General features: G+C 37.8%; 1 protein-coding gene across 1 annotated transcript; it reads right to left on the reverse strand.

Moving 5' to 3' along the window:
• Positions 1-24,284, reverse strand: LOC141902238 (neuroglian-like). The gene is made up of 10 exons (XM_074789880.1): positions 24,215-24,284; positions 22,175-22,530; positions 21,733-21,964; positions 20,816-20,943; positions 20,241-20,436; positions 19,933-20,058; positions 19,204-19,392; positions 18,153-18,294; positions 15,734-15,923; positions 1-345 (listed from the first exon to the last, which is right to left on the reverse strand). Exons 1-10 carry the CDS (start codon positions 24,282-24,284, stop codon positions 1-3), a joined length of 1,974 nt encoding a protein of 657 aa, XP_074645981.1.
• Between the last annotated feature and the right edge of the window lie 2,875 nt (positions 24,285-27,159).

Genomic DNA, 27,159 nt, shown 5'->3' on the forward strand with positions numbered 1-27,159 from the left:
TTATCGATCTATAATACTCGATCCTTTCTGGTCGAATGCTAACGGTTCCGGAAGTGACTCACCTCGCTTGCCACGGCATCGTTTTGATAGTAGTTCGGTATCGAGTGATTTACGCGTGAACGCGCGGTTTGATAAAGCCCGGACCAAGTATGCGACCATGGTGTGGTCCGGACCTGTTTGACCCTGGCCAAATCGTCTTCCGTGCGATCGCCTCATTGTATTCGACACTTCTGTTGCCAACATTTCACGTAATGGTAATTCACCTAGTGTTTCCAATCGCTCGGCGTCATTACAAGGTACCGTGTCTTTCTGAATTTTATTCATAGCTTTTATAGTCACAATTTGCTGAAGCAAAAAAAAAATCCAAAACATATAGTGGAATTATTGTTGTAATGTTGCCGATTATGAATCAATAAACTCAGCGTTGCTTTTAGGTTTTTGTGAGTTGCCTTGACTTTCAAGTTCATTTCATCATGAAACTGTTAAACAACAACAGTCTTGCTACTATTATTTTGGAAATTTAGACTTTTAAACTCGAGTGTTCGACTTAGCATTTCGAGATGCAGAAGAGAGATTTCGAGTTAAAATAGTCAAAATTTCGACTTAGAAACAAATCATACGGCCACAATGCTCTTCCGTTAACACACTCTCCATCGATGATAGATTTATTTTCTTGACGTCTTGCAAACTGGCGCCTGGTAACTGGAAACTTCCCTTCTGAACGTCAACGAATTCGGCAGCATTGAGTGTAATCAATTCGATAATCTTATAGTTTCCGAGCGAAAAATTAAACATTTTCAGCCGTTGTTTCTTACTTTGTTATGATCTGAAATTCTCATCAGAACCTTCTGTTGGATTTTATGTGTATTTGTATATTTCATTTCATTTTGTATTAACTACTTTGTATGTTCTCTTCTCATCCCTTCTCATCTGATTGTGCTTTTTTATCTTTATTAAACCTTCGATTTTGTTTCTTAGCACTGTATGACTATAATTGTATGTCTACCTATGTCCATTTTCCTTCGTTTGACATTGGGAGGAATGTTCCTCTCGAAGTCAATACCTTGAATATCAGACTTGAAGGTCAAATTCTCTTATTTTGACCTTGGGAGGAATATTCCTACCAAAGTCAATTGTTTGAATATCGGACCCCTTGGTCAAGTTTCCATCGTTTGACTTTGTGAGGAATATTCCTCCCAAGGTCAATTTTCACAGCGGTCCTCTTAATCGGTGATAATCAAAGAACGCGCGGCTCAGATTTCTATTGTGTGCCTATCGCGCGCTGCGCGTGAATCACTTACGTAATCTTTTCTGTAAACGTGAAGACCTCGGGGGCATTATGTTCTCTAAAGCCCGACATTATCCCACATTCCGGACTGTTAATAGGTTGATTTTACGGCAGAGTCGACATGTTTCAACATATGAATATTTGAGGACATAGGAACTAAAAATCAGTTCAATTTTTGATACATTTTGCGAAAGTCACAAAACATTTCAGACCAACACCCTGTTCAGACTGCGTTCTGGTTGTATTTACTTCTTAATTGGTAGCTGATGTTACACTATTCATATTGCAGGAAACATCTTTGCGGCCCTTTAGGAGTAGTAGTATATTTTCATTCATTTTTCACAAGTCAAGTTCGATGTGTACAAGTCGATACATTTTTTAATCGGTATCGGTTGGCACTGAGGGTGCGGTGCGTGATCAATCTTTTTCCAAGAGGACGGCGACGACTGGAAGATGACGTAAATCTCAACCGATGACGATCTTCATTGAAATATCTATCTGTGAAGGTTAGGTAATTCTAATCGATCATTTGAAATGTGAAAATGAAAGGCTCCAAATTATGCATTTCATTATTGATGTTTTATCGAAGCCCGCTTTTTGCAGCAAACGTTGCTTAAAATATCAATAGCTACTTTTCTAAATCTCTCATTTGTAGCGCAATACACGATAAAGTTTACTGATGAATCAGTGATTGAAAATCCCATCGCCAGCTGATTCATAATGTTCAGAAAAGAGATGTAACCTAAAAGCATAAAACGTTCGATAAAACCAAAACCTTCACAGAAAATAAACAACAAAACTACTGATAAAACCATCCTTAAAACCCTCATTTCCCTTCTAGACGATTCATCAGTTACACCGAGCTCTGAACGTCGAGTAACCCGACGAACGAATATCGCCAAAATAAGTATAAGATTGATAACAAATAAAAGGCAAATTGGGATCATAACAGTAAGATACAACAATAGATAGATCCCAGAGATTTTGCGCCAATTTTCGAGGGTAGACCACGCGGAGTAGTGATAAGACCTACCGATTACCATGATATATGGCCACTCAACAGGGCAATTAATGAATACCAGTTCATGCTCAGGTATGAAGCGAATAAAGTGGCCAAAAAGCCAAAAGTGAAATGAACACCATCGCGCATTGTGATATGAACTTCATCGGAATTTTACGAGATTTCAGTGGAAGCAATACGACGATTAACCGCTCTAGACTGAGCAGTACAGTGCACCAGTTACGTGTCATCTGAGACACGTAGAAAAACGGCAAGGCGACTGCGATGAAAATCTTACCGAAATTCCAATCATTCCATCGAAACACCATATCCCCTAAAACGGCGTAAACGTACGCAGTTCTCAGCGGATACAAAATAAATGTAGTCATCATAAACGAAAGATCAGTTAAAGCCAGAATTTTGATGAGAAAATAATTATCAGATTTAAATCGTTTCAGAACTAACAACGTGAATGCGTTGAATATAAAACCCAGTATTGTCGCCGGCAGATACCAGCCTAAGTATATTGATATGCAGAATTTGTTGATCCATTGAATTGGTGTAGTTTCTCTAAAAAAACACCAGGTGATGAGTTGAGTTGTTGTCAATGTAGCAGCACTTGTACTAGTAAAGTTGTTATCAAACATCTCATAAACTGTAAAACCGGACGCACAGAGCAGACGGAAACACGTTTCAAACAGAAAACTCGACGATACTTGAAAATGACACAAAATCGCTCCACTAATCGCGTCAAATTGATGCGATACTCTAGATTATTTTTGTTTCGTGTTTGTGCACGTCTCCGCGCGCCCGATTTTAGTCTCCGAACGGACAGTTTGATTTGTTCTATTGCGTTGAGACAATGAATACGTGTTAATCCACCGATACGGATACGTAATGTCAAAACGACTGAGTCGCGGTTTTGTCAATGCGGTACTGGTTCTATGGTATTATTGAACATACCATGAGCTGCGAACAGCAATCTCTGTACATACAGTTTTGATACAAACATTTGCTAAAACGTCCAGTGAAAATAATTATCAAATTAAATTAGGTTTTGTATCTTTTCGCGTTGATTTGATCAAATGAAATTTTGACTATTCAAATTTTACCACACGATGTTTCAGGTTTCATTATTTTACTGCATTTATATTCTATGAAAGACTGTGTGTAAATATTTCACTTAGATTCGTGGTATGTATGCGAAAATAATGTAAATTCATGTTTCCTTATAAAACAAAACTAACATCCATGTATGAGATGAAACTATGTATATTTCATTATTAGCAGTTTAACCTCCGAGAATTTGTTTGATAATTTAACATTTCACAAATAAGTATTTTAAAAATCTAAGAAATGTTGCCCATGTTGCATGTGTAGCCTGTATTGAAGGAAACGAAACATCATGATCGACAGATCGACACGGATAGACCGACACAATAAACTCAAGATATCGGTGGCCAATAGCATCTACAAAAGATATTTGTACATCTGTCTCTTCTGCACTGCCCCGCTTCAAATACAAATATTACGGTTTTTGGGATCTGAAAGTACGTTGAGGTGGAATTGGTCGCGTGGCAGGCCTGTAATATTCTAATCATCATTTTTAGGTGACCATCAAGCCTCCGTTAGATCGGGCTCAATGCGACACTCAATAACCAAGAGACCACTTTAGAATGTTCAAATGATATTGTTGTATTTTTCTGCGTGTACCAAGTCAGTACCAAATCAGTTTTTCATAAACGACAATAGGTGACTTTATGTGTTATGTGGTGAAAGCTCTCCGTGGACTTTTCTGTACACGAGATTTTTACAATGAAACAGTGACAGCAAGTAGTATATATGCATGAGCTCAATACGGTATTCAAATCGTCAATGTATTGCAACAGCTCGAAAATAAAATGTTGGACTTCGGACGCCATCGTTTATAAACCGTTCTTGAATTGTTTGCCCATTGCGCCATGGTCTGTTTGTGGATAATCTTATCCTGTGTTTTATTGTTTTCGTCCTATCGAAGCGTTCTGTTTGCAGCATACATTGCCTAAAATATCATGAGCTACTTTCCTGAATTTGCCATTTGTCGCGCAATACACGATAAAGTTTACTGACGAATCGACGATAGAAAATCTCAATGCTATTTGGTTCATAATGTCAAAAAATTGGATACAACCTAATCTCATTAAACGGTGGATGAAACCAAAACCTTCGCAAATAATAAACACATAACTACTGATAAGACCATCCTTAAAACCCGTATTTCCGTTCTAGACGATTCGTCGGTTATACCGAGCTCTGAACGTCGAGTAACCCGACGAACGAATATCACCAGAATAAGAAAAACATTGATAACAACTATGAGGCAAATTGGAATCATAGCGGTAAGATACATGAAAAAATAAATCTCAGAAATGTCGAAACGCCATCCATATTGTTCAAACCATCGGGGGTAGTTATAATACTTAACACGTATTGTAATATAAGGCCATTGAACAGGACAGTTCATAAATCCAAGTTTATTCTCAGGAATGAAGTGAATAAAATGGCCACAAAAAGTCAAAACTGAAATGGATGCCATCGCGCATTGTGATATGAACTTCTTGGGGATTTTACGAGATTTCATTGGAAACGATACGACGATTAACCGCTCTAGACTGAGCAGTACAGTGCACCAGTTACGCGTCATCTGAAACATGTAGAAAAACGGCAAGGCGACTGAGATGAAAATCCAACCAAATTTCCAGTCATTCCAGCGAAACACAATATCTCCTAAAATGGCGTAAATGTACGCAGTTCTCAGGGGATAAAGAATGAATGTAGCGATCATAAACAAAAGATCGTTTATAGCGAGAATTTTGATGAGAAAATGATTATCAGATTTAAACTGTTTTAGCACCAACAACGTGAATGCGTTAAATAGCATACCCAGTATAGACGCCGGTAGATACCAGCCTAAATATGTAAAAACACTGACTTTGTTGATCCATTTGACTGGGAGATGAATTTGAATTCTCTGACACAAGCTGGGTTGTTGCGACGTTGTCAATACAGGACTTGTGCTTGTAACGTTTTCATCGAGCATCCCACGATCTGTTAGTGACAAAATTACAGTCAAACCGTAGTATTCACGACACCTTTCAAAAAAGCGATCCAATTAGCGGTACTGAACGATCACGTTAGCGGTGCACGGTGTTATCGATTCTCATTAATTATTACATTTTTTTCTTAGATGCCGGTGAAAATGTAGTCACAGAGCCGCGTATATATATATATATATATATATATATATATATATATATATATATATATATATATATATATATATATATATATATATATATATATATATATATATATATATATATATATATATATATATATATATATATATATATATATATATATATATATATATATATATATATATATATATATATATATATATATATATATATAATCAAATCCATATATATATAATCAAATCCATCTACGTTCGTCATTTAGAATTTCGTCTCGAAGCATTTTCGTCATTCGGTGAAGCGATGAACATATGTAGTGATGTGATTAAGATAATGTTAGAAGGTCAACTTACAGTTCGCTGAAAATCCTGATAACAAACTATGAAAGCTTATAAGTAAATGCTACTAATATCCAAGGCATTGGAAATCACAGAACCGCAGTCTCAAAAGCCGCAGTCTCTTTAAAGCAATTTTCAGCTAACAGAATAGTGAAATCAATTAATGTGGGTCATTTCATAAAACTCATTTGATAAAAGCTTTTAACCCGGCACTTACGCGATGACGGAAGATTAGAACTGAATTTTTGGAATTACCTTTTAACTACGCACAATTTGAAAATAATTTAGTGGGTGCCATTCCAAAAGTTCATTCGTTCCGAAAGCATGTAGTCGTGAATCATTTTGCGTACGAAAGTAATCTTTCTTCGTCGCTGAATAAGAAGTCAATGCAGAAAAACAAAAATTAGTTTCAACAAAGATTTTACTAGCGAAGGTAGCTTCGATCGATGCACGTTCAATACTTCTATATAAAGAACAAGACAACTAAGTTGAAAGTAAGTTTATTGGCACATTGAAAAAAAAATAAGTGTATAATACTTTTAAGAGGCGGTTTCGTCTTTTTTGTTTTGCTTTTTTGTAAAGCTTGAAAATGGATTGATATCTACTGAGAGTTATACGCGGCTCTGAAACACAACCGTAGAACTGGGGCGCGGGTGCAGAAAAACGCTGTTAGCTAACCATTGTCTTCGCGCCGCGGCCTCTTATTTCAAGCTGGTTAGCCTAACCACGGATAAGTCACTAACCACGGTTAGGCTGACAGGGTTTTCCTGCGCCCGGCCTTGGGGGATTTTTTATTTAATGTAAGTGAAGACGGAAAGTATTATTTTGGAGCGAGCTGAATATAGATCCTGGAAACTGGTGGCGTTGAGCGTGCGGAACTTCATTTTTTTCTATAATGGCGGTACCTGGCGAGTAAGTGATAGAATTTCTTGCGTGTCTGGCGACGACTACATGACACCGTTCACGCAGATTAGGTGAAGTGCTACATCAAAAAAAAAAACAGTTGAAATCGTGATTTTTCTACAAAGTATCTGTTATTTTATTTTTTGCAAATTTTCTCGAAGTACGTTTTTTGAAGCAGGCGTCACTTAAAATATCAACGGCTACTTTTCTGAATTTGTCATTTGTCGCGCAATACACGATAAAATTTACTGACGAATCGACGATAGAAAATCCCAACGCTATTTGTCTCATAGACCCTCCTACAAGCTTCGGAATATATCTTAAAATCATTAAACGGTCGATAAAACCGAAACCTTCGCAAATGATAAACAACGAAACTACTGATAAAACCATCCTCAAAACCCTCATTTCCCTTCTAGACGATTCATCAGTTACACCGAGCTCTGAACGTCGAGTAACCCGACGTAAAAAAGTCGCAGAAATAATAACAGCATTGATGACAACTAAAACACAAATTGGGATCAAGGCAGTTAAAAACATAAAAAGATAGAATTCGGAGATTTCGTAACGCCATCTTCCTTGGTCGAACCATACGGGATATTGGTATCTTCTAACTCGCCTTGTGATATAGGGCCACTGAACAGGGCAGGTCATATATCCGAGGTGATATTCCGGTAAAAAGTGAATGAAATGTCCACAAAAACTGACGAGTGAAATGAACATCATCGCGCATTGCGATATGAACTTCTTGGGAATTTTACGAGATTTTATCGGAAATAATACGACGATTAACCGCTCTAGACTGAGCAGTACAGTGCACCAGTTACGCGTCATCTGAAACATGTAGAAAAACGGCAAGGCGACTGAGATGAAAATCCAACCAAAATTCCATTCATTCCAGCGAAATACAATATCTCCTAAAATGGCGTAAACGTACGCAGTTCTAACTGGAAAAAGAATGAATGTAGCGATCATAAACAAAAGATCGTTGACAGCGAGAATTTTGATGAGAAAATAATTATCAGATTTAAATCGTTTTAGAACTAACAACGTGAACGCGTTGAATATTATGCCCACAACAGACGCCGGAAGATACCAGCCTAAATACATCAATACGCAGAATTTGTGAATCCATCTTACAGGACGAGTTCGAATTCGTTGACACAGGTTGAGTTGCGATGGTGTAAATGCGATGGTTGTGCTAGTAATGTTATAGTCGAACATCCCGTAAGCTTTATGAAGCAATCTCTGTAAAAACAGGTCGATTGCTCTTTCAGAACCACGAAAGTCTAGTGAATCAGCTTTTGTATCTTTTCAGTCGTCGTTCTCGTAGTTTTTATTTGATTAAGTTTGAACCATTCAACACAAAAAACGTTCGATGAAATGCTGCCATATCATTGCACCGAATCTGATTTACTTCATAAAACCTTTTCACATAAGTTTTCCGGCGACATTTGATGTTCATGTAATTTTATCAAAACTTCGCAGGTAATTCGTCGGTGAATTCTGATTTGAAATGCAATTTGATACACGCAAATATGTCCATGTAACCTCTTGCAAACAGAAATAATCGGAAAGGTTTGATAGAGGACCAGTTTTGACGAAAAGATAGTGAACTGATCTTGACTTTAGCTGAAATAGGGATTGACCCTGTTATTTATTTGGTTGGTAAATTTCGTTCGATTTTTTTTCTAATGCTGGTCTTAGGTGAAAGCAATGCTGCTGCCCGTAGTATAGCGCCTGTGGTACAACACTAACGATAGCAATAATTTTTCATTCAAAGGTGCTTAACATTGAAAAATTCTCAAAGCTCTTTACAAAATATACATATATCATTTTTTATGATTAGATATATTGCATCAAATAACAGAGACTGAACTGAATAGTGAATTCTACTCGGATAGTAGTCGTCCCTTTCGCAGTGCCGTCTTGATGTCTACGATGAACAAGTCTGCAAGACGCTGTCATTGGTCGTTTCACTGATCTAAGGCTCGCCGAGACTATTCGGAAGTCGCTAGTGGTAAAGAGTTAATGTTCTACAGCTGCTTTCTAATAAATGTGATTTTTCCCTCATCATCTAAATACATTCCTCTCCTTAGTCCTTTCCTTTTACGAGCTGATTTTGGGTTAATTCCATATCTGGTTGTTGTTCTGCATGTTCCAATATTCAACTTTATTACCCCGTATCATGATATACGGCCAATGGGCGGAGCATTTCAAAAAGATAAGACTATTTGCTCGTATTGATTGAGCTAGATGACCACAAAAACTCAACAGTGAAATGAATATCATCGCGCCTGTTGATAGTGTTCTTTTAGGTATAACTTCTACGAGATTTTATCGGAAACATTACTAACCGCTCTAGACTGAGCAGTACAGTGCACCAGTTACGCGTCATCTGAAACAAGTAGAAAAATGGCAAGGCGACTGAGATGAAAATCCAACCAAAATTCCGGTCGTTCCAGCGAAACACATGATCTCCTAAAACAGCGTAAATGTACGCAGTTCTCAGGGGATAAAGAATAAATGTAGCGATCATAAACAAAATATCGTTTATAGCAAGAATTTTGATGAGAAAATAGATATCAAATCTAAATCGTTTTAGTATTTGTACATTTCATTTTTTCTATATATATATATATATATATATATATATATATATATATATATATATATATATATATATATATATATATATATATATATATATATATATATATATATATATATATATATATATATATATATATATATATATATATATATATATATATATATAAAAAATGAAATGTACCAACAATTTTGTAAATTCTCTTTTTTGAATCTCATTGTGCTCTTTTATACTTTTATATACGGTGGCTGATTCGGGAAACGTCAATATGTTTCATCCTCCACGAAAACGTTCGAAAACAAACTTAATGCGCGCAAAAACAAAAACTTTTCATCAACGTTTTTTGTGAACTCACAGTACGACAGCCTCTCTTCTGATGATGGATATATTTTCATTTCGTCTTGTTAAAACTACGAATTAAAACAATCGAATCGTTCGATTTGAATCGCGAAACGAACATGAATTTGATCGTTAGAAGACTTAGATATTAAAACATGAAGGTAAAGAGACTAAAATCCGACAAATTAAATGAATTGAAACAGTTTTTGGCCATCGTACTAAAAATGCAGCACGTATAATTTTATATCTGAAAAAAGTGTTGGTTACAATATCATTTTGAGACGGTCTCGAGGAAAAGCTTTTAAAATTTTCGATAAACAGGTTTTGATGATGTACATTCGATTCAGACTCTCAATTGGTCAGAATTTATTTGTACTTTTTTTGCATGAAAAAAATATCTTTTTTTTCGACGAAGAGAATCATCGAAAAAATCTTCAAGAAATCGTCGGAGAAATTCAATTTGGTAAATTACCAGTGACAAAGAGTTAATGCTCTACAACTTTAAAAAGAATGAAAGCTTTCTCTCGTGTTTTAGGAAGAGTTCTGAGTATTTTCCTTTCACGAGCTGATTTTGGGTTAAGTGCAGTTTTGGTTGTTGACGACAGCGCTTCATGTGCTGAATATTGAAACGATGAAATATTCGAATTGTATTCGAAGTTTGCAAACTTTATCGAAGTACGTTGTTCATTGCTTCGGTTATGATTCGAATGGTAACTTCTTTTCTGAACAGATCCCGCTTAAAATTGCGATAGCTATTTTTCTGAATTTTTCATTTGTCGCGCAATACACGATAAAGTTTACCGACGAATCGATGATAGAAAATCCCAACGCTATTAGACTCAAGCGCGGAATGAAAGGTATATATCCGCTACGACTAAGGCGGTGAATAAAACCAAAACCTTCGCAAATAATAAACAACAAAACTACCGATAAAACCATCCTTAAAACCCTCATTTCCCTTCTAGACGATTCATCAGTTATACCGAGCTCTGAACGTCGAGTAACCCGACGCACAAATATCGCTGAAATAAGAATAACATTGATAACGACTAAAAAGCAAATTGGGATCATGGCAGTAAGATACATGAACAGAATTCTGTGAGAAACTAGGAAGCGCCATCTATCTAAATGCGAATTCCAGTATTTAGCTGTCTTACCCCGGACAATGATGTACGGCCAATGGGCGGGACATTTCAAAAAGATAAGATTATTTGTTGGGATTGATTGAACAAAATGACCACAAAAACTTGACAGTGAAATAAGTATCATCGCACCTGTCGATAGTGTTCTTTTAGGTAAGTTATGAGATTTGATTGGAAACAATACGACGATTAACCGCTCTAGACTGAGCAGTACAGTGCACCAGTTACGCGTCATCTGAAACATGTAGAAAAACGGCAAGGCGACTGAGATAAAAATCCAACCAAAATTCCAGTCACTTATGCGAAACACAATATCGCCCAAAACGGCGTAAACGTACGCAGTTCTCAGCGGATAAACAATAAATGTAGCGATCATGAACAAAAGATCGTTTATAGCGAGAATTTTGATAAGAAAAAATTATCAGATTTAAATCGTTTTAGAACTAACAACGTGAATGCGTTGAATATCAAACCCAGCACTGACGCCGGTAGATACCAGCCTAAATACGTAAGAGCGAACAATTTGTTGATCCACACAACAGGACGATTTTGCAGTCTTTGACACCGGTTGAGTTGAACTGTAGTCAATGCAAGACTTGCGCTGGTCACGTTTTCATCGAACATCCCGCGATCTGCCGGTTCGAGACGACCGATGATATCCGCGACACCTTTCAAAAACGAATCCGATGATGAAGTGTAGTATGATGGCGATGTCGTTCGCTCGCTGCGTAATTGGTGTAAGTTAATTGGATTATCGTTTAAATCCCTATAGCGATATCAGTTTATTGGTATATGTAAAGTTTCCCATTTTAATGATTACATTTTTTGTCAAATATCGTGCTAAATTTAGCAGTAAAGCCACGTATGTACACGCATTAATAAATCACGTCATTTTACGTTAATCAAAATATTATCGTGACAAGATGAATAAATGCGATAGAAGTGTTCTTAGTAGTATGTGTTGTGAGGGCCTGGTGTTATTTCATTCTTCTGGAATCGTATTTTCCCATTTTCAATATGATTATATCATAAGTGCTTTATTATTTGCTCGGTTTATCGAAGCCGTTTGTTTCAGGCAAGCAATATTCAGAACATCGACAGATACTTTTCGGAATTGTTCATTTGTCGCGCAATATACGATAAAGTTTACTGACGAATCGACGATGGAAAATCCCAACGCTATTAGTCTCATTGTGTTCAAATATGGTATATAACCAAAATTCATTAAACGATCGATGAAACCGAAACCTTCGCAAATAATAAACAACAAAACTACTGATAAAACCATCCTTAAAACCCTCATTTCCCTTCTAGACGATTCGTCAGTCACACCGAGCTCCGAACGTCGAATAACCAGACGATAGAATGTCACCGAAATAAGCAAAACATTGATAACTACTAAAAAGCAGATTGGAAGCATAATAGTTAGATACATGAATAAATATAGACCGGAAATATCGTAACGCCATCTGTATTGGTCAAACCACATTGAGTATCGATAAACCTTAACACGTAACGTAATATATGGCCATCGAACAGGGCAATTCATAAATCCAAGATGATATTCAGGCAGGAATTGAATAAAATGACCCATAAAACTAACTAGTAAAACAAACGCCATCGCCCAAACTGATATCAACTTCTTAGGAAATTTTCGAGATTTTATCGGAAACAATACGACGATTAACCGCTCTAGACTGAGCAGTACAGTGCACCAGTTACGTGTCATCTGAAACATGTAGAAAAACGGCATGGCGACTGAGATAAAAATCCAACCAAAATTCCAGTCATTCAATCGAAACACAATATCCCCTAAAACGCCGTAAACGTACGCAGTTCTCAGTGGATAAAGAATGAACGTAGCGATCATAAACAAAAGATCGTTAAAAGCGAGAATTTTGATTAGAAAATAATTTTCAGATTTAAATCGTTTTAGAACTAACAACGTGAATGCGTTGAATATTAAACCCAGTACAGACGCCGGTAGATACCAGCCTAAATACACAATAACACTGAATTTGTTAATCCATTGAACAGGACGAGTTTGAATCTCCTGACACAAGTTGAGTTGAGATGGTGCAGAAGTTGTACTGGTAATATTATTATCAAACATCTCCTATGATAGCAGCCACGACCTCTGTAGATTATTCTTTTGCGTTTCTATTTGCTGAAACATCCAGGGATTCTAAATTCAATCAGGTTTTTGTAGCTTTCCGTTCGTTGCTGTAGATTGCATTCAACAAAATCTGATCCTATCACAAACCTTAAAACTTGAAACCATCTAATTATACCATTGAATCAATATCAACTGCGCAAACATTTAATCGAATTACTTACGCAATATGCGATGGATATTTGTAGCTATATCTATATTCACACTTTAAGACTTTGTATCTGAATATTTAACTTTGAATTCGTGTTAAATGGATGCGAAAATTGTAATGCATTCCTTTTTGAATTTCGCATCATCGAATCTTACATGTACATATGCGATGAATTCGTTATCAACGTTTTCTATTCCAGGTTTACTTATAATTGAATATTTCCCGATACACATACCTCAGTTAGATAAGCATGTGGAATAAAATTCACAAACAAAAACATACAGCGTTTCATTGATGCCTGAATGGTGTATATACATCATACAGATAATATCTAGAATCATCCATCGCTTAAAATTTCATTGGTAATCTTTTTTTCAGATTGTTATTGAATATGTCTTCTAATGCCTAAAAGTATGCCAATGATGAAGCATGCCTCTGAATGTGTCAGAAGACTTAAAAAGTGCTTTATTAGATCTGTCTCTCAAACTCCAGTAAAAAGTCGTCGGTTTACATCGTATTTTATTCGTAGTAATAAAACGACAAATACTGATTACTAAAAGACAGGATAATCGAGATAAAAATTAAGGGGTTGAATTCTAGCGCGCAGGCGATGGAATGTTCGATAGAGGTCGCTGATAGTCCGCTCCTTAGTATTCGGTAATTTCCGATGACGTCACTGCGACGGAAAATTGCAGTAGATATATGTTTGCCGGCATCCGGTGAAAAATTTGCAGCGACATCAAAAAAGAAAAAATCAAAATCCTTTAAGCTTCTTTATATCGAAAAACTCCTAGAAATTACATCGTTAAAAGATTAGAAAAGGTGCATCTTTAAATCACTTTGGTTTACAGGAAATCGCATTTGTTTAGACCGGTTTGTAAGGTTGCTGATTTGAACTAAAAAAAAAGAAATCCATGCGATAAACCACGCAAAATAGCAAAAATGAAGTTCACTCAAGATGGCGGCGTATTCAAACACCCTGAGAGTAGTTGTCAAAATCGTTGCACTCTTCATAACATTCAAACCTAGGATCAGGCCATGTGTAAACGTCAATAATCTTACCTTTCATTTGGATGTCGGCATATCTCACAGACGACTGTCTACCCCGTTTGTGATTATAAAAGGTAGGATACACGTCATCTTCACCCGTCAAGGGATTCGAACCCACTACGCTAAAGCTGTTCCCCGAACCCCTTGACCTCACCAGTCGTTGGAGTCGTTACTAGCCGACCAGAATCCGGTCGTACCATTCACAGCGCTTGTAACAAACGACTTTGGGCTTCTATTGGTTTTCCCGTTAAATGGACCAATCAGCGAACGTTTTACTGAACAAGGAAGTATTTCGCAAATCGATATATGACGTCATGCGCAACAGCGCCAGTAATGAAATCACGCTTCGTGAGGCCAGGGGGCTGGTGGAAGCGAGTTCGGGAGTGATACCGGACCCCTGGCAAGCGAGGATGGATACACGTACACCCAGTACACATGTCCCGGAACCAGTCCATTAATACCCGCGCTATACGGTTCCTCTTCGCCTGCCTTCTCTACAAGAATTGTCCGAACGATGGTTAAAAGCTGTTATTTGCTGTTGAAAAGATAAATTAATAAGTGAATTAATAATGAAGGGTATTGTTAAATATTTAGAAAACTGCAATAAGGATTCAAACCCTATGTGGTATAAATGAAATAGTTTAATAATTTTAGACACGATGTGCTGTAAAGTAATTCAAGATGGTTAACCGCTATTATCGCTACTATGTATTTGGAGATTCTTATAATCTATAGACTTTTGAAAATTGGTTATTAACTAGAAAATATTCACAAGTCTTTTTTTCATCGTTTAGAATTCTAGTTTTATGGAAAACATGTAGGAACTAATTTCATGTATGATTTTAGATAGCAAAAGTAAACCCGTTTTGTGAGGGCTTGGTGTGAGTTATTTCATTCTACTTACTGGAATCATATTTTCCCATATTCAACATAATCAAATCATAAGTGCTTTATCATTTGTTCGGTTTATTGGAACCGTTTGTTTTGTGACAAGCGTTGTTCAAAACATCGACAGCTACTTTTCGGAATTGTTCATTTGTCGCGCAATACACGATAAAGTTTACTGACGAATCGATGATAGCAAATCCCAAAGTTATTAGTCTCATAAAGTTCAAACGTGGAATATAGCGTTCGATAAAACCAAAACCTTCACAAATGATAAACAGCAAAACTACTGATAAAACCATTCTTAAAACCCTAATTTCCCTTCTAGACGATTCATCAGTTACACCGAGCTCTGAACGTCGAGTAACCCGACGGTAAAATATCGCCAAAATAAGTACAACATTAGTAACAACTAAAGAGCAGATCGGGATCATAACAGTAAGATACATGAATAGATACAGTTCGGAAATACCATAACGCCATTTGTGATGGTCAAACCACATTGAGTAACGGTAAACCTTAAAACGTATTGTAATGTATGGCCATTGAACAGGACAATTCATAAATCCAAGATGTTTTTCAGGCAGGAATCGAATAAAATGACCCATAAAACTAACTAGTAAAATAAATGCCATCGCCCACGTTGATATTCGCTTCTTAGGAAATTGACGAGATTTAATCGGAAACAATACGACGATTAACCGCTCTAGACTGAGCAGTACAGTGCACCAGTTACGAGTCATCTGAAACATGTAGAAAAACGGCATGGCGACTGAGATGAAAATCCAACCAAAATTCCAGTCATTCCTGCGAAACACAATATCTCCCAAAACGGTGTAAATGTACGCAGTTCTCAGCGGATACATAATAAATGCAGCGATCATAAACAAAAGATCATTTAAAGCGAGAATTTTGATGAGAAAATAATTTTCAGATTTAAATTGTTTCAGAACAATTAACGTGAATGCGTTGAATATTAAACCCAGTACAGACGCCGGTAGATACCAGCATAAATATGTTAAAACACAAAATTTGTTAATCCATTGAACGGGAAGAGATTGAATGTGCTGACACAAGTTGAGTTGAGATGCAGTGGTTGTACTGGTAATGTTATTATCAAACATCTCATAAGCTAGCAGCCACAACTTCTGTATATCATTTTATTGTGCTTCTATTCTCCGTTCTATTTATTTCAACGTCCACAGTGATTCTAAATTCAATCAGGTTTTGTAGCATTCCATTCGTTGCCGCAGATTCATTTCATAAAAATTAGATCCTATCACATCCTAAATTATATCCCATCTAATTATATCATTGAATCACATGAACTGCATAAACATTCTACGTAATAATGTCCGCATTATGCGACGGATATTTGTAGCTATATCTATATTTTCCCTTTAAGACTTTGTATCTGAATATTTCACCTTGAATTCGTGTTAAATGGATGCGAAAATTGTAATGCATTCCTTTTTTAAAATTTCGTTTTAGAACTAACAGCGTGAATGCGTTGAATATTAAACCCAGTACCGACGCCAGTAGATACCAGCATAAATAGATTAAAGCAAACAATTTGTTGATCCGATTAATTTGGAGAGCGTGAATTGTCTGACACCAGTTGAGTTTAGTGGTTGTCAAATGCTGGAAATGCGGTAGTTACATTTACATCAAACATCCCACGATCTGCCGAACGATAATACACGAAGACACGAAAACGAATCCAATAATGACAATAGTGAAGTAAGATGGTGATGGCGTTCGCTAGGTGTGTAATTAGTGTGGTTAATTGGATTATCGTTTAAATCCCTACAACGATATTCGTTTATTGGTATATATAAGATTTCCCATTTTAATGATTACAATTTGTTCAGGTATCGTGCAAAATGTAGCAGTAAAGCCGCGTAGTACACGTATCATTAGATCACGTAATAATTTTGAGTTAGAATGTGTCAAATTTTCTGTGACAAGGTGAGTACATGCGTTAGTAGCGTCCATAGTAGTTGTATGGTTAGGTATCTTAGTAGAAGTTTTAAAGGAAACTTGAAGTTCCAAGCCCGCCTAGGAAGACACAGATCCAACCTCCTAGAACAACTGAGTGCTGACATGAGATGCCACAATCGAGGTTAACCGACACAGGTTGAGATGGCGTAAATGCCATGGTCGAAATAGTAATGTTGTCGAATATCTCATAAACTGTTAGTCTGTCGAGCTGCGTTAGTCGACGCGAGTCGATGTGCACTACGTCATCGATATTGGGGCTAGAATGGCTAGACTGGTTGCCGGTCGAATCAACGCATTAACTTTATCGATCGTGATATGATGTCTATAATGATGTCTAGATGGCTATAATGTCAACTATTTTCGAAAATATTAGGCCACGCAAAGAAATACCTTTGCTTCTCATAAGCCATTTTTGGAAAAGTGACGAGAGCTTTTTTTTAAACGACCTTGAATCAGGATGGAAATAACTTCTCACCTGCCGCAGTAACAATTGTGTAATGTCCGTGAAGATAAACACAAAAAGTTTGATTAGGGTTGTCTATCAGGATGCATGCGGGAATGTTTTATTTTATACTTAAATAAGCATGATATTAATTATTAATTATAATTTAAGAAATAAACTAAAACAGATTTCTGCATGCGGGATGCGTATTTTATGTTTTGTGAGGGTCTGGTGTTATTTCATTCTAAAAAATTCACAAACAAAAACATACAGGGTTTCATTGATGCCTGAATGGTGTATATACATCATACAGATAATATCTAGAATCATCCATCGCTTAAAATTGCATTGTTAATCTTTTTTTTCAGATTGTTATTGAATATGTCTTCTAATGCCTAAAAGTATGCCAATGATGAAGCATGCCTCTGAATGTGTCAGAAGACCTTTTAAAAGTGCTTTATTAGATCTGCCTCTCAAACTCCAGTAAAAAGTCGTCGGTTTACATAGTATTTTATTCGTAGTAATAAAACGACAAATACTGATTACTTAAAGACAGGATAATCGAGATAAAAATCAAGGGGTTGAATTCTAGCGCGCAGGCGATGGAATGTTCGATAGAGGTCGCTGATAGTCCGGTCCTTAGTATTCGGTAATTTCCGATGACGTCACTGCGACGGAAAATTGCAGTAGATATAATATGTTTGCCGGCATCCGGTGAAAAATTTGCAGCGACATCTAAAAACAAAAAATCAAATCCTTTAAGCTACTTAACATAAAAAAACACCATGAAATTACATCGATGAAAGGCTTAAAAAGGTTCTGTTGTGGGGTTGCTTTCGGTTCTCCGATGTTGTGGGGTTGAGTTTCTCAACCAATTGTTGTGGGGGCCACGTTGCGTTCTCCCCTCGTGTTGTCGTTGTTGGTTCCGATTAATCCGATAAGTGATATCCCTCTGACTCCGGAATAATAACAACTCTTCTCGTGGGTCTACGTTCTTTCTTTATTTTCCCGCACAATTCTTATTCCTTCCTACAGCTCGTATTTTTAGGCTTCTCCGCCACTCTGGCCTCTCTCTCCCCCTTACTGTGCTGACCCTCTCTTTTTATCTTATTTCATGTTATTCGTGACGTATACTTCTACATATGTTATACGTCACGAGTTTATTATACTTGTTTACTTCCTAGCCATACCAGAGCTCAAGGCTGCCGCTATAACCAGCAACCCTACGCAGATAGTCACGTCACTTTCACCTATCTTCTATTCAGTGTCTTGTGTGCGACGTAAGCATCTACGTAGGTTGTTTACTAACTTCAGCCACTGCCCTGAACTCTGGCTTCCCTCCCTCTATGCAAACTACTAATTTATCACCCCAATAGTTCATCTTTAAATCACTTTGGTTTACAGGAAATCGCATTCGTTTAGACCGGTTCGTAAAGTGGCTGATTCGAGCCAAGTAAAAAAATAAGGAAAGAAATCCATGCGTTACACCACGCGAAAATTGCAAAAACGGATACAAAAATGAAGTTCAACCAAGATGGCGGCGTATTCAAACGCTCTGAGAGTAGTTGTCATCCGCCATCAAAATCGTTGCATTATTCATGACATTTTAACCTAAGGGCATGCGTAAAACATCAATAATCTTACCTTTCATTTGGATGTCGGCATATCTCACAGACGACTGTCTACCCCGTTTGTGATTATAATAGATAGGATACACGTACACCCGGTATACATGTCCCGGAACCAGTCCATTAATAGCCGCGCTATACGGTTCCTCTTCGCCTGCCTTCTCTACGAGAATTGTCCGAACGATGTTGAAAAAACTGTTATTTGCTGTTGAAAAGAAAATATACGTATGTATCAAAACTACATCTACGAGAATGGAATCAAATATAGCCGCAACGCAGCCATAGCGGATTTTCTACACAGCCGCGTCATGCACATTCGAAATGAAGGGTTATTATAGAATATTTGAAAAATTGCAATTCACATTTTCGGGATTCAAACCGTTATGTGCTATAAATGAAATACATGTAGATTAATCATTTTTCAGAAGATGCTACATAAACAGTTAACTTCTAAAAATCGGTTATTAACTGGAAAATCTTCACAAGTCGTTATTTCTAAGTATAGTGTAACTACTATTTTGAGTGTGTGTTCCAATAGTAATCTATGATAAAAATCTCTAAATTTTGTAAAGCATATCTAATAAAGATTTTCACCAGCGCTTAATGGATTATTGTGAAACTGCATCTTACAGTCGATACGCTCTACCGGAAAGCAGATATTTCAAACTGTATTCAAATGTGTTCGAATCATCAATTTTTTAATTTTCTCTCGCCAAATGTCACATTTCAAATATTTTTTCTTTACCTTTTCTATGTACGACTAATTTATACGCGGTGACGCCATGGCCGTTATTCCTTCCACCTACCCACCGCACCCGTAAAGTTGTCCGGCCAATCTGTTTCAGGTCAACAATCTTAAAGGAACTGATTTCTGAAATGTGTTTGAAAAAAAAACAACCATACATTTCTCAACTAAAAAGGAATCTTTGTTTCTATTGTCCGTTTGACAATCGAGTCAAAATGGTCAATATACTATGACGCTGGGTCCAGGATTGATGGTCTCATGGCACTCGAGGCCGTTAGGTTCCAAACGCAGGATTATATATAGCATACTTGTTTCAGTTGTTTTGAAGTAAACTCGATTGCTCGCTGGACCTTCGTACTTTCCGTTCACCACGACGACATAGGCGTGATATCCACAGTTTGGAGCCAACAGACGAACAAACCCGCAAACTTTACTGGATTTACATCCGCCTATGACGTCATACTGACTAGATTGACTTGTATTATCAACGTTGATAACATGAATCTGAAAAAAGCAAAAAAATGAGAAAATTAACCGTATATATCTATTCTATATAATAAGGCAAGAACTATCTACCGAAACTCTTCTATCCATGAAAGATTACTGCATAGTTAAACTTCAATTATTGATTGAGGTAAAATAAAATCATAATTCGGTGTTGTTATGCGATGGAAGTTTTGGGAAGGGAATGATCTTTCAAAACTATTCGCCTTGCTGCAATCCGCGCCACAGCGTGAGTTGAAGGGGAAACCGGGAATCTTAGGAGCAAGAGACCGCTGCGGCCAGTCTGGGATCGTTACTTCTAGAAGACCTCCACTAAGAGGAGAGGCATCTAGGTTTTGCAACTGATCATGTGTTGATTCTACGTATTAGGAATTCATACCCGGTATGATTTGAATTGACCTCGAATGGCCGTTGATGACGTATTCAGCGCATTCCACGTGAACAGCACGGTCTTCGGGTCCAACCGATTCGGCGATACTTTGAAGTTTGTCGGTGCTAAGGATGGTACTATTAGAGAAATTACAATAAAAGAGTGCATTGTTAGATTGAAGTAGCCTTTATAGCCACAACAAAATCACAACAATAAAACAATTCATTTTGAAACTGATATAATGAAACACAAATTTCGCTGATTTATTTCAGCCTCATCGGGTATGCTCATTAGTGAAATCTGGCGTTTCCTGTTTTCTATTATATATACAAGGCTGGTGTGTTTCATGTTGCAAACACGTTGTGCCATGACCGTAGTTGTGGTGGCTGATTCGGGCCTTATCAAACAAATATATACAAAACTCAATCTCGGTATTTCCATTTTTAACCTGGTATTTCTTGGTTTAAACTCCACTTTAAAAACGAATTTTCGTTTTAACGTTTCAACTTTTTGCGTTACTCGAAAATCTACGGTGGCTAGTGGTTATTCCCGGATATGTTGTCTCTTGATATTCAGTATCTACACTGAGTAGAGACCTCGCTTCATTCCAAGCACGACTGTGCAACTGATACTGAAGCATCAGGAGTTCACGAAAAGACGAAATTTGAGATTGATTCATCAAATTGTTAAACGTCAACTCTCCACAAACACAATTGCAAATAAGATCTATTTCATTATTCTGTTTAATTCGAATTTTCTCGATTCGATTTTGCCCCCTTGGCTTACAGGTCGAAAAAAATAATTTTCATTGAAGTTAATAAACGGTATTCTCGCTTTCGAACCTGACTTAGATAGACAATACGATCGCTTTTATCATGCTCCCTCTGCAGGGATTCGAACCATCAGATAGCACCGCGCAGACTTACCATCTTCCCCGGAATATGCTGTGTTAATCACGGGTTTGTCTATTGGACTTCCACGCGCGTTCACCGACTCGACGCTGAACTCGTATGACGTATGAACGGTCAAATGATTTATTTCGTACGAATTTCCCTTCCCGTCCACGATCGCCGTCGACCAATCATCGGCCGAGCCGGAGCGTCTCCATCGAACTGTGTACATCAGATTCGGAGCGTTCCATTGCAGAAACGAAAGTGGCTGAAAATAGCGAGGAAACTAAATTAACTTGAAAGTTCATTAATGCCTCGAAGAAAAAAAACACACATAAGTGCATGTAGTATGTATTGGGTACTACTCACATACGTGTCTGATATTTACTTATCATTTTTGCCCCTGTCTAAGTCTGCCCCTGGGACCACCCCTGCCCAAATAATCTTAACGCAGGCACTTCGCACCTCCCTATCTTACCTCCCATGAAATTATAATCTTGTTCGGCGACACGGCCTTGCCTCTAACATCGTCGGGGTTTCTATCTGGCCTATCGGGATTCGTCGAACACGTGCCGTCGACCGGTTCGGGCTGGTCAACGCGTCCGTTCGAATAATAGGCCGTTACGCGAAATCGAAACTTCCTGTTCCCGGGCAGTTCGAAGTTAGCGCCGTTTTCAGCGCCACCTACTGTGTCGCCGTCATACCAGATATCAGACGAATTACCCAACGAGTATTCGACATTGTAGAGCCGCGGTACAACCTTCCGATTCGACGAATCCCAAACGATATGGACGTAACGGCCCGAACAGGTTTTCACGTGAGCCTTGGGTACAACTGCAATTAACAAGAGAGATATAAACATTTTCACTGGTTTTACGTGTGCACCAAGAGCCCTAGGGTACGGGCTAACTGTTTCTTGATCTTACAATAGGGGAGTGTTCTATTTGTGTATTTGGTTGAATGAGTTGATGTTTTATGCTCATCTCCTATACAACCCACCACACCTGTCAGACTATAGAGGGTTTGATTTTGAAATCGGAAATCGAAGTACAAATAGCTTAGATGGTCTGTCGAATTCACATCATTTTTTTCCAAAATCGAAAACAATTTCGAAATTTCGGTTCGTTTGAACAAGCTTCCATCTAACCTGAGCCCTATTAATAGCGAGTGACTGTCATGATTTATCGCATTATCGAAAGAAAAACAAACAAAAACATAGATTTTACGAATTTGTAAAAGAATATAATCGTCTCCAACACGCCATGTTACATGTAGTGTTGTGAACAGTTTATGTCCTTCGCTAAGGTGAAAATGTGTGATATACATGTACAACTTGTAAAAAATCGCTTAGTGAAGAAAAATGGTCGAATCAAAGTATGAGTGAATAAACTTTTTTCGGGTATTTCAGTATTTTATTTACGACATCTGCTGCGTGTCATCGGGTTTACGATCGTCAAGTATGCGGACTTGAACTCGACGCGATAATAACACGTTTTAACATGGAATACAGCCTGCAGCAAAAATACGCTCCGCGCATTCGAAGGAAAAGTCTTACGATGACGATGTAATGATCGTGTTTATTCGCAGACGACGAGACCTCTTGTTCAATGATGGATAATTCCCTCGGGCTCCGGGAGCATTCACCGCGATTCGCGTTACTCCGCCGCGTCTAACACAGTGAAAACTGTTTCAATCGGTCGCACTTCGCTTCATTAAACACCTACGAACAGGCAAAATACTTTTGCCTTTCCTCGACGGTATTTGTCGAAACGATCAATTTTGTACGGGATTTTTACGTATAAGCTCAAACAAGGCCCTTCTTTGAAAGCCCGCGCTGAAATTACCAAAATGATCTTCGCCTAGCTGGTTAAACGGCCCGACCCAATTCCCTTCATGTTAGGGTTTTCATCAATAACAGGGCCACAGGGGGCGGGACAGTGCCCAAGAAGAAATTTTGGAAAAGTCCTCTTTTTCAAATGTTATTGTTACGCATATCCTATAGTAAGAACTGCCCTTTTTCGGGTTTCTCTGCCCCCGAAAATTCAAATGCTTAATACGGCCCTGAATATAGAACCGTTTCAACTTAGACCCTGGGGCTGGTTGTATAGTCATGGCATAGACTTAAGAACAGTCTAAGACAAACTAAGTTCTATAGTCAATCTAATAACTTAAGACAAGTCTTAAGATTTAAGACCACTTTTGGACTTAAGTCACGACTGTGCAACCGGCCCCTGAAGGATGTTTCAATTATTGCTACTAGTCCACTCGACATTTAGAGCCTGGACCCAGTTCCACAGTTGTGAATTAGAGTAAAGTCTGAGTTAAATTTAGCTCATTTTCGATCATTCAACTCAAAAGTTTAATCTTATCTCGAAACTGTGGAACTGGGTCTCGATCTATAAAACTTAGGGGCTGATTTATAGATTATAGGGGTTTACTGAATCTAATTTCAATTTAGTTAACCCCGGTCTAAGTTGATACCAATAAATAAAACCGGTCCCTGGCTTCAATAGCTTACCTATTTGCGCAGTAAGAACGACCAAATGAAGTAAAATCAGGAAAGTTCTTCGACCCGACACCAGAATCATCTTCGTTTCTTTTTACATCTGAAAATACATAATCACAAAATTCGTGGTGTTTATTCGAACCCATATTTCATACTCAGATCCTCAATTCGTTTCAATTGGGTACCGGCACCGTTACAGTGGCAAGCGAGGATTCCGTAATGATCCACCAGGTGTCGCTAGTAATTTTTGGTTTACCGCGCTTCAGTTTCTTCTACCTTTCATTTAAATTCGAATCAACTTTTCTCATTAGTAAGTCAATCAGTGAAATCTATACCATACGCTAAGTGACAAAGTGAATTATTTGTATCCGACGACTTTTTTGATGATATTCGGATTTGGAAGCCTAAAAATCTAGTTCGAATTTCATTGAAAATGAACTGATTTTCGCTACCGGTAGTTTGTGGCGCCATCTGGTGAGTGCCGGAACTCTAATTGAATTGATTTTTCTCAGCACCTTAACTGCTTATGATATTGCATAGAATACTTGTATTTAAAAACTAGACAAATATTGAATGTTGAATGTATCACTTCTCTCCAAAATATTAGTCAGCGTGGTAGCTCCACTGTTGGTATTCTCGAGAAGGATTATTCTAGAAAACAGAATTCTAACGGCACAGACGTACTTTGCCATAGCTCATCATCACCGAAAAGAAGAGAAATGCGATACACAAAGACGGCAATAACGAATTCCTCTGTGTCATCCTCGTCGTAATATACCGATGAATACATATGTTTATATCATATATCGTTTTGCAGAGAGGAATCATTAAAGCGTGGTTAAAATGATGATAGCGACGTCTCTTCCTCGTCTCGTCTATTCGTCGTCGACGCAAAATCATCTTTTGATGTCTACTAATCAGCCGGTAGTAGCGATATAACTCAGTTTCCGGAAAACGTGTCAGTTTCCCTTGACGAGCAGACGATATTAAATTTTCTCGTCGCATCGATTCGTCATGGCCGGCGACGCCGACCGTGAGCAGCGAGTTTACACTGATTTTCTATGATCGGTTTTTAAAGGCGTTTTAAGGACGTGATCTGCTGCGTGTGATTATAAAGCTAAGGACGCTTTGCTCACTAGGGGAGGGGTACAGGTTTTTCGTAAACCATTAATTTCATCATGCGTGATTTCGTGATATCAAGGAAACGTTTCGCGTGAAAACGTGCATTTGAGAGGTCCTTATGAACGTGAATTTGACAAAAAATCTGCGCGATTTCGTGAATCTCTTGGCATATTTTGAATCGATTTCTCAGCGTACCAGAGATCAATCGGGATCGGGATTCAACCGTCATTCGGTCAGAATTGAATGGTTTATTGACATGTGGCAAGTGAAACTACGCAATAGACATTCATTTGCCTGTCTTAAGTAGTTTTGAATACCATAGTTGGATTGTAAAATGATTTTTTCTTATCATAAGAACTAACACTTTTCGTAAATTTAATTGGCGAATTGTCAATTATCCAAAATATGGCCATGAGGTGGTGAATTTCTTCGTTTTATTCCGTGAAAACTTGACTTCATTGTTACCTCGGTTCCAACTCGCTGATGCAGGGTCTGTTTGAAGTTCCTCCCATCCCTCGTGGGTAATTTGCCGAAGACAGATTCGGTCACGTGTAGATCCCGGTAATTCTTCGATTTGCTAATGAAAGACTTGGCATTTTTCCAATATTATACCCACCGCTTTTTTTCCGTATTGTTTTCGTGTCTGTATTATGTCTATACGGCTTCTCTAATGGCCAGTTCTGTTCATCCGAACGTCTTCGTCGCCTGTCTATTACAAGTTAATTTGCGAAACTTGTTGAATTAGAATCCGGCTTCCTCGAGAGACAGAGAGCGCGAGAGAGATCACGTCAGTTTGACATTTACAATCAATACAAACAGCCATTAGTGGCGCACACGAAAAGAGGCAATTTGCATAAACCAGTTTGTCAACTGTATTTCGACTTCTCGTTCGACTTATCGCAAATTCTTTACAGCAACAATCACTTATCTACGGTGAAAAAAACTCTGTACAAGACATGTATGTACGCTGTTTACAAGTTTTAATTCTTAACACCACTTGTCGAATCAAAATGAACTCAGCAATTAAGTCTTTGACTATTCTCCTTATTCTGTTTTACAAACTCTTCACACCCAACAATTTATTCAGCTATAACACATGAATGCGTCCTTCGTAACACTTGTATGCTCCTTTTTTTCGCCGCAGGCCCTGCCTTCGTGTTGAGGTTGCCCTCTTCGCAAAGTCGAAGATCAAATTAAAACCTGCTAATTTGTCACTCATCCTTTCAGACATTTCGTATTTTCGAATTTATTTCTCCAAAAATATCTAATAACGTAGGTGGGACTCCACTATAGTATGATTATCTGAATGTATTTTAAATTATCTGTAATGTTGATATTTTTTTTTTCTGTAAAGCGCTCTGAGTCATTATGAGATTTAGCGCTGTATAAAAATAGATTTTATGATTTTATTATTATCATTACAAGTAGCCGGTGAAATGGCTGCTATATCTGATAAAAGCCTTTTCTTTTCTTTTGGACCCCTGCCTTCCAAATTTCCTAGATCCGCGATGTCCTTCGTCACACTCGTATGCGTACTTTTCTTCGCATAAAACACTTGTATACACGTGTGTTCCGTTTTCGCCCCGGCTGTTAATTGATCTGGAAGTTTGTTAATTAGATCTATCACACGCCTGTGTAATTACTGATAGAAGCTGACGTCTGCCGCAAAATACGCAAGCAAACATTAGTTCCAGTAAAAACCTCTCGTAACGAGCGTCATCGCGCACTCTCGTTACCCGCATCAAAAACGAGAATTTTTCTTTGAATGTGACTTAATTTTCGCATGAATTACGCTACAAATTCTTTTAATTTCCGACTGAGGGAATGCAGCTTTG

Source organism: Tubulanus polymorphus, chromosome 3 (assembly GCF_964204645.1).
Source record: "Tubulanus polymorphus chromosome 3, tnTubPoly1.2, whole genome shotgun sequence".
NCBI lineage: Eukaryota > Metazoa > Nemertea > Palaeonemertea > Tubulaniformes > Tubulanidae > Tubulanus > Tubulanus polymorphus.